The 8,510-nt window shown below is 31.1% G+C and overlaps 1 protein-coding gene across 3 annotated transcripts; it reads left to right on the top strand.

Moving 5' to 3' along the window:
- The first annotated feature begins 2,507 nt into the window (after nucleotides 1–2,507).
- LOC105333981 (uncharacterized) lies at nucleotides 2,508–8,252 on the top strand. Of its 3 annotated transcripts, none has more exons than XM_034471435.2 (11): nucleotides 2,509–2,617; nucleotides 3,125–3,142; nucleotides 3,250–3,276; nucleotides 3,397–3,491; nucleotides 4,006–4,077; nucleotides 4,370–4,493; nucleotides 5,725–5,819; nucleotides 6,456–6,524; nucleotides 6,890–7,040; nucleotides 7,448–7,528; nucleotides 8,114–8,252. In XM_034471435.2, exons 2-10 carry the CDS (start codon nucleotides 3,127–3,129, stop codon nucleotides 7,522–7,524), a joined length of 726 nt encoding a protein of 241 aa, XP_034327326.2. In that variant the 5' UTR covers nucleotides 2,509–2,617; nucleotides 3,125–3,126; the 3' UTR covers nucleotides 7,525–7,528; nucleotides 8,114–8,252. The 3 variants fall into 3 exon arrangements, with proteins under 3 accessions (XP_011435536.3, XP_034327326.2, XP_034327327.2); XM_034471436.2 differs by having other exon boundaries at nucleotides 7,448–7,536; XM_011437234.4 differs by lacking the exon at nucleotides 7,448–7,528 and having other exon boundaries at nucleotides 2,508–2,617.
- The last annotated feature ends 258 nt before the right edge of the window (nucleotides 8,253–8,510 follow it).

Here is an 8,510-nt window from a genome sequence, read left to right as displayed (position 1 = left end):
TTTTAAAAGTGAACATGCATAAAAAGGCACAGTAATGCAACGTATTGCCATGTAATGCCAGCATTACACTAGGTTTTGGAAAGTAATGCATTACATTACCATTACTTGTAATAATAAATTTGTTGCATTAAACATTACCAGCATTACTTTGAAAACATGTAATGCAGTGCAATGCATTATCATAACATAAAGCATTATCCCAAATCTGTTGCATACCTTAGGAACTTTGTTACTCTTAATCCCTAAATTGATACCTAAGTTTTTTATTAACATGAAAAACTAATCCTTCAATACAAAACCTCATTGCAATTTTTAATCATCAAAATCATACCATTTATAAATATCAATTATACTGAATGTTTAAAAAAAAAAATTGAGAATTTTGCCTGGAAAAATTATTTTTTCTTAAAAATCAGCCTTGTAATCATTTAAACTATAATATTTATTGAATATTATCAATGATTATAATTATTGAAACCTAAATAAGGACATTTTTTGAATTGTCTGATTATTATATTTTATGTCCAAGTTACATCCTTTTAATAAACAGAGTTAATTGCCCTACATTTGAAAAAAATCCACCAGGGGGCGCAAGCATCTATCCTAAAATTTTGGAGGATAAAATCTTTCCCCCCAAAACGGAGATTGCCTGGACCTGTTGAATAATTCAGGTCGATAAAGTTAAAAAAAAATAATTCATCACGTTATAAAAGTGGTCAGAAATAAGAATTTAAATAAAAATTAAAGTTGACTTATACAATTTGATGTGTAAAATTTATAAATTGATTATTGTGAAGTTTACAAATGGATGTTAAGTTCATAGATTAAAGTTAAAGTTAAGTTTTACAAATTACATGGTACATTTTACATGTACACATTAGGTGTTAATTGTGCACAAAAGTATGTATAATTTACTGACTGTAGGGTAATGTTTATACGTCTAAGTGTGAAAAAAAGTTTCTTGTGCCACGTATACTTTTTCATATGTAACAAATCACTTTTAGAAATAATAATGCTCGCTATTAGTGAAAGTCAGAGTGAAAGTCAGGGTGAATATACGTATAAAAGAGTAAAATAAATCCTTGGGTAATTGGTAACATTAAGACTCGTTTGAGTAGTGTGTTTGCATTCGAATTAAAATAATAATCTTTTTATGTTCTTTTGTCATTGTCTAATGTGTTGAATTTTCGTTAAATCATTTCTTGACAGATCACAACTAAAGCTACACTGAGAGCCCGAACTCTCCTGAACTGGACGACTTGAACTTACACAATCGAGTAAATGAAGCCATTGTGGTGACCTTCTGATGTCATTGTCTAATGTGTTGAATTTTTGTTAAATCATTTCTTGACAGATCACAACTAAAGCTACACTGAGAGCCCGAACTCTCCTGAACTGGACGACTTGAACTTATACAATCGAGTAAATGAAGCCATTGTGGTGACCTTCTGATGTCATTGTCTAATGTGTTGAATTTTCGTTAAATCATTTCTTGACAGATCACAACTAAAGCTACACTGAGAGCCCGAACTCTCCTGAACTGGACGACTTGAACTTATACAATCGAGTAAATGAAGTCATTATGGTGACCTTCTGATACATTGCCAATTTCGGTAGTCCTTCTATGTAGTGTGCTGACCGACGAAACTAAAATGACCAATATCAAATTCACCTTTCATGGGTAGTTGGTTAAATGCTATAAGAAATCATTGAGAAAAAGCATTTTTTTTCTCCAAAGCTAGTATCTTAATTCAAATTTCAACCAAAGAAAGCATTTTATTCTGAATAAGTGAAAGTTTATTAAAACAAGTTTTTCTAATTCATTTCCTTTTAATAATTCCATATTGACCTTTAAATGAAATGAAAGAATTACCGCAATAATTTATAAATACGATATATTTGTCAAGTTAATTTAAAAAAAAATACTAGGATGGAGTTGTATACATTCAGGTATGCACGATGTTTTTCTTATTATAATAGCAGAGATTTTAACCAGTTGTATTTGGTGTTGGAATTGTACTGGTTTACTCTGATCTTTTGCAGTGCTGAACAAAATATGTAACAATTCTTTCTTTCAACCCAGTCTTTTCCCATCTGTTTTAGTTGAACAATGCAATAATTTTTGACAGAAAACCAACTACAAGTACACATCATCTATGAATAATACAAAACAACCATTTGAATTTTATACCTTATCAGATGGTATAAGACCCTCTTTTCTTGAAACACGTTTCAGTCTTGCAAACAAAAATATGTTCATTTGGGATTGTCTCAGTCTCAAACATATCTCTATCATTTGTGTCATGAAATTCCTGAATAACAACGAGTCAAAACACCAGATTTTCATCCCCCCTTTGACCAAATCTGAACAAGTACATGACCTTAATGGTTTTGTAATGCACTGTATAATGGTCTGTAACGGCGCGCTTGATAGCTATTCAACTTATACGAAAGACAAAGAGTGTTCAGTGAACGAGTTCTCTATCGGGTCACGTTGATAACCTTTTATGACTGGTATCACGCGCGGGTCAAACTTTTCGTAACTTAGTCTTCGTAGATAAAAAGACACAAGCTCCGCCGCTTTCGTCAGAATTAATTACTTCAGTTCGGACAAGCAGTGAGTATACTACACAATACAGTTTTCGACTAAGGATAGTAATAAATTAAAGATCATGTTATTGAGTTGGTTATTTCGGAATGTTTTCTTCATTAACTGGAAATAAAGAGGAATATTATATATCAGATCTTGAAATACCGCATAGAAAGAACAAAATATGTCGTCAAATTTGTTTGTCGAATTCAGCTTTATAAAGATATCTTACAGATTTGTCATTAAAATTATAATAAAGGATTTTATTGAAAATGACGACCGCACAATATTTGAAGATTGATTGGATCCATGTTTTATTCACCTACAAAACCAGTATCAAAATGCAATATCGTTTATCAAATAGCACTTAATTGATCACTTAGAAAATAGAGTTATGTGTTAAGATTCCTCTATTTTTGACGATTTTCAGCTTAAACTACAATAAAACAAATCTCTCTAGTTAAATATATCAATTTCATTTTCTGTTTATAACCGTGGCAAATTCTTGATTTGTATATGGTTTCCTTTTAACAGGCATGAGAACAACAATACGTAAGTAATTTTCATACAAATATTTAATAAATGTCCATATCAATATCATCTCATTAACCTTCTTGTGATCCCAATTTTAATAACTTGTTACAATTATTTTTTTTCAGTATCTCTTCTTTTCATATCCTTGTTTGGTAAGCCATTTTGGATATTGCAAAGAACACATCGTAATAAACAAATGGATCTATAAAATTAGTTAAAACTAAGGAAATACCATTCTATATAGTGAATTCTTACTTTTATTTACATATTAGGCTATATTCGTGCCGGACCAACATGCATACGATGCACCGATGCCGCGGAAATTTCAGAATGCATTACAAATACAGCTGCCTGTGGAGATAATGAGGTAAACTAAACGTAACACTTACAACTTACGTGATAATGTTAAAGTGATGTTCAATGTCTTCAGCAAAATGATATTTACAAAATCAAAAAAACAAAACGATAAAAACCAAATCAACCCTAACCCCCCATAATTCTGCTCACTGATGAAAGTTATAAGCTACATATCATTTTAAACATAATGGTTACTTTGATAGTAAAACTGCATTTCCGAATAGAAACAGTTGTTTCATTTTAATGTATTGTTAATTTATGCTTGTCATAAACATGGAAATGTGGTATCGTGTTTCCAAAAATTGGATTTCGATCGATCTTACTATAAAATAATCTTACCTGCTTTTCTTTCCTAAAAAGTGAAAGACAATAATAGATGAATAATGCAAGATATGTCTACGTTCGTTTGATTTTCTGTAAAATAATATTTATTTTGTTGTTGTTTTTTGTGATTGTTTCAAAAGATGAACCTCTTTTTGTTTTACTCTTTATTTGATGCAAGTTTTTTATATTACAATTTATAGCAATGCTATCTAGAGAAGGTAACAAAAGAAGATCTCAGCATTAGATATAACGCCGGATGTCGATCCACTGCGGTATGTTGAATTTCAAAATGTGTACCCCATATCCATCATTTCTCACACCATATTAATGGTACGTTCAGACAAATTGTCAATTCAGATGGCTGGATGACTTTTAGTCGAAGAGTTTTGTACAAATATATATGAAAATGTTCAAATTTAAAGATATATTTTTTTTGAATGTTTTACTCAGTTATAGTTTATGGCAAAATATCATATTTTAAAATATAAGGCGGATCTGATGGGTACTTTATTGACCACCGAGCATCCTTTAAACTTGATATTTGAATTATTTGAATTATTCCAGGTCTGTCAAATAATGGCTTCATTAAATACTGGAAGGAAGAAGAGAGACTTAGTGAACTGTGCCGATTGTTGTGCTGATGCTCCGAATGAGAATGGTCCTTGCAATGCTGCACTTTGTGGACTTAGTAAGTTACCAACTGACTGAACAAACTGGGTGCAACCTTCAATTTACATGCATCAGCTTTTTCAATTACTTTTTGAAAATAAATACAGTGACGCAGACACTGTAATTAGATGTAACCTTTTAAGTAAATTGTCATTTAAAAAAATACATTAGAATATGGAGGGTAGAAAGCAATGTACACTATTCTATTATAGCTTATTGGCTAACAAATGATCATCTGAAACGATAAGTGTAAGTTATAGGAAATCTTGTGATTTTGAAATTAATGTCAGGGTCTCCTAACTGCAATTACAGCTTTTAAAAAGTAAAAATGCAAAGATAGTGTTTCAAGTTATTTAAGAAATGGCGGTCAGATATCAAATAGTAGAACGAATGCATCTAATCCCGATTTAAAACGGTATTTGTTTTGCGGGGAAATGGGCAAGACCACTTGCTAATACTAAATCTTATGGTAATGTTCAGCATTTTCATTCAGTTCATTGCGTTGAAATATTCCAGTTAAACAGGACAAACATATTTGTCTGGGGTCAGACATAATTCTATTATTATTTTTACAACTTCAGTTGATCGTAATTCTTTAAAATTTCATATTGATATCTGAGAAAGAAAGTGTGAATAAATTGTGACTTTAGAGACTAGATATGTATTTTGAACGTCACTTTAAAAATGCATTTTTGCAAAGAGTTGATTATACGAGAATGAAATATTGTTTTAAATGTTTCAGGTAAATATGAATTTGACAAAATTTATTATTTCATGGAGCAATCCATCTGCGAAATTATCGAAAATAGAACTGCATTGCCATAAAACTGTATTGATGCAATGATTGCAATATAAATCTTGAAATTCTGATAGTCCCATATTGCCTAAGAAATTGTCACGTAAATATAACTGTTGTCTAATACTCAGTACAGCAAATACAAGAAACAAAATGGTCTCTGCAATTTTCTATAGGACCTTAACAGGACGATAAAGACTGCGCAACATGAAAGGTTTAAAGCTCAATAATATTGTAGTTTTAGATAACAACTCTATAACAGAACGTTTAAGTCTTCTTAAAAAGAAAACGACCCTATCCTAGCTCTCGTGCTTTTCAAACAGCACTTTTATACCTGGTATAGGAGCAATTCCGACCCTGACGTTTTATTGGACCCCCCCCCCCCCCCACATTTATGAAATAATAATGCGTTTGAGACAAATTCATCATCAAATGAATATCTTCCAACTTGTAGAGCCCCAGCCTCTTCAGGCCACTTGCGTCGTCTGTAATGGTATCCACTCTGACGTAAGGTCCTGTACCCAAGCTGCCACCTGTCCACCAAATGAGGTAGGAATTGAGCGTTGCTAAGATTAACGACAATTCTATACCTTTTTCACCCAGCAGAGTTTTGGTATTTTGCGTAAAAAATGCAATATGCAGAAAAAAATATCTCCTGTTGTGTGCTTTTTGAGCCTTTTTAAATCCCAAAAAATGACTGTCACTTTAAAACAATTTACATATTAACCCTATATTTGCATATTCCAAATATACGATATCTATTTTTATATTTGATATTACCATATAAAATTGTTATCATTAAAGTCAATCAAATATCAAAGATGTTCATAGGGACATTTTGTCAACCATGGAGGTTCCTTTTTTGGAATCAAAATTTTAATACACTTAAAGTAGAAAATACCAGATATTTCAGAAAACGGTGATGCCAATGTTAGCTTTAAGAGCTATTTAGCCATAAAACAGTATCATTTAACAATGATTTACAGATCCGTGCAAACGAGAGAAAATCATATATTCAAAAATTGGAAATTGGGTAACCTATATTTGTTAGAGTTATATTAAATGAAAATGCGGACTTACATCAACAAACATTAAAACACACATTTCAAAAATATTATTTGAAACACACATTATAGATCAAATTTACAATATTGTGTTGTAATTCAGTATGCATATATTTAACAGGCTTGCTTTACTGGAATTCGTATTGTCGGTACAGCTATTCGATATGTATTTGGTTGCTACGAAGAGCGTGTAAGTTTATTTTTAAATATTTAAATAAAAAATATAATGCTTTGCAATCTTAAACTAGTATGTAAACCTTTTGACCCTTCAATAAATTCCACTGAAAATGCAAAATTTCATATATCTTCAATTGCAACTACATTGAAGCGTGAAGATTAATCATCAGATGTGATAAGTGAACAGTTATGAAAGAAATTCAATTACGTTCGGAAACTACTGTAAAATATCTGTCAATCGACAGTAGGAAACAAAAGCTTATCATTGATAAGTGGATTGAAATATTCGATATTTGCTATACCTAGCTATTCCTTTAAATACAACTTGTAAACAAAATGCATGCCATCTTCTGACAATATGATTTCTTGTTTCTACAGGTCTGTAAAGCTATGCTTGATAATGACAATACTAACTCGACCATTACCAGACAAGGAAGAATTATCCACGGAGACCAGGGGATACGCATTTGTGATGCTTGTTGTAAAGGAGATAGATGCAATGCCGCTGACTGTTTTGATCTTAGAAAGAGTAAGTTCTCTCTCTCTCTCTCTCTCTCTCTCTCTCTCTCTTTCTCTCTCTCATATTCAGAATCTTTATTTAAAACTTTTATTACATGAATACAAATGTAGTGGTTTTACACAATTAGAAATTACGGAATAATACAAAAAGCGTTTGCAAAAAAAAAAGCGTTTTGTATATCAGTTCAAGAAAATATTGTTATAAACCTTAACTTCTAGTACCTACAGGAATTGTCCAAGTTAGATCTATATATTTTTTCAAATAAAAGTTGCCTTTGAATAGTTCACAATTTGTATACAATGGGAATACTTAAAAGGTATAGGTACAAACAATTATTAAAGCACATGGATTTTATCGTTATTTCGGTCTATAATAAACACCACCACCTGAAAAACATTCTAAAAATGTCTATGCAGAAATGGCAGCGCAATTCACTTCCACTACACCAGGAGCAGTTGTAACCACACCACTTCCACCTCCTGCAACGACTTAATTTTGTACGAAGGCGGGTTTTAACTGCTGTAATTTTTTTGCACGCAAAATAAACTGTTCTGTGTCGTTCAAGATCATAACAACAACGATTTGAAAACATAAATATGTGCTTTTTTCGATGATTACAACATTTTGTAATAAAAAGAGCAAAAAGACGTTTGTCAGTAATGTCATAATGATAAACAAAGGGTAATTATGTAGATCTTGTTATACTTGTAGCAAGATTTGCTAGTTTTATAGTTCATGATTACCTAACACGTTTGTATTATCTATCTTTTTAATTGAATGTTATATTATCAAGATGACACGTAATGTAAAATTCAAAAGTTAAAAGCACTGTATAATTTAATAACATGGTGCATGGTTGCTTTTGCTTTAATATATGCTGTGTTTGTCTTCGTCTGTTTACAAAAATATATGTATGAAATGACCAAAAAATACACGTTACAATCAATTTTGCAGACGTATAATTAATACATTTAAATATTTTAAAACTTTTTGGTTGAGCGACATTTGTTTTTCAAGTCTCGCTTTATCTTTTTAGCTGGTCCTTTATGTTTGATTCTGCTTATTTTCTATTTTTTCGACAGAAATGACAGCTGGGGATTTTAGCAATGGTTCTACAACCCCTGTCCCGACAGGAAATCCTTGAATTTATGTTCAAAAAGTATAAATCATTTTGCGTTTTGTACATTTCTGTGAAGATAAAATAAACATGTTTATAAAATATTTTAATTCTTGCGTCTGAAAAAACTAAAGGACTGTGTTATTAATGCACATGACTACTTCTAAATGTTCAAAGGTAGTTGGCGGGTTTGTTGATGTTACAATAGAAATCGACGTAAAAAGTTGATTGTCCTAACACAATAAACTTTTTTTTCAAAGAATTACAAATGCTTTAAAGAATTACAAATGCTATAAAGTAACCTAGAATTGAACATTTCAAAAAAGCTTTAATGTTGTTTATGCAAACATTAAGTTATCAAG

This window comes from Magallana gigas, chromosome 8 (assembly GCF_963853765.1).
Source record: "Magallana gigas chromosome 8, xbMagGiga1.1, whole genome shotgun sequence".
Lineage (NCBI taxonomy): Eukaryota > Metazoa > Mollusca > Bivalvia > Ostreida > Ostreidae > Magallana > Magallana gigas.
This window is presented reverse-complemented; position numbering and strand designations above follow the sequence as displayed.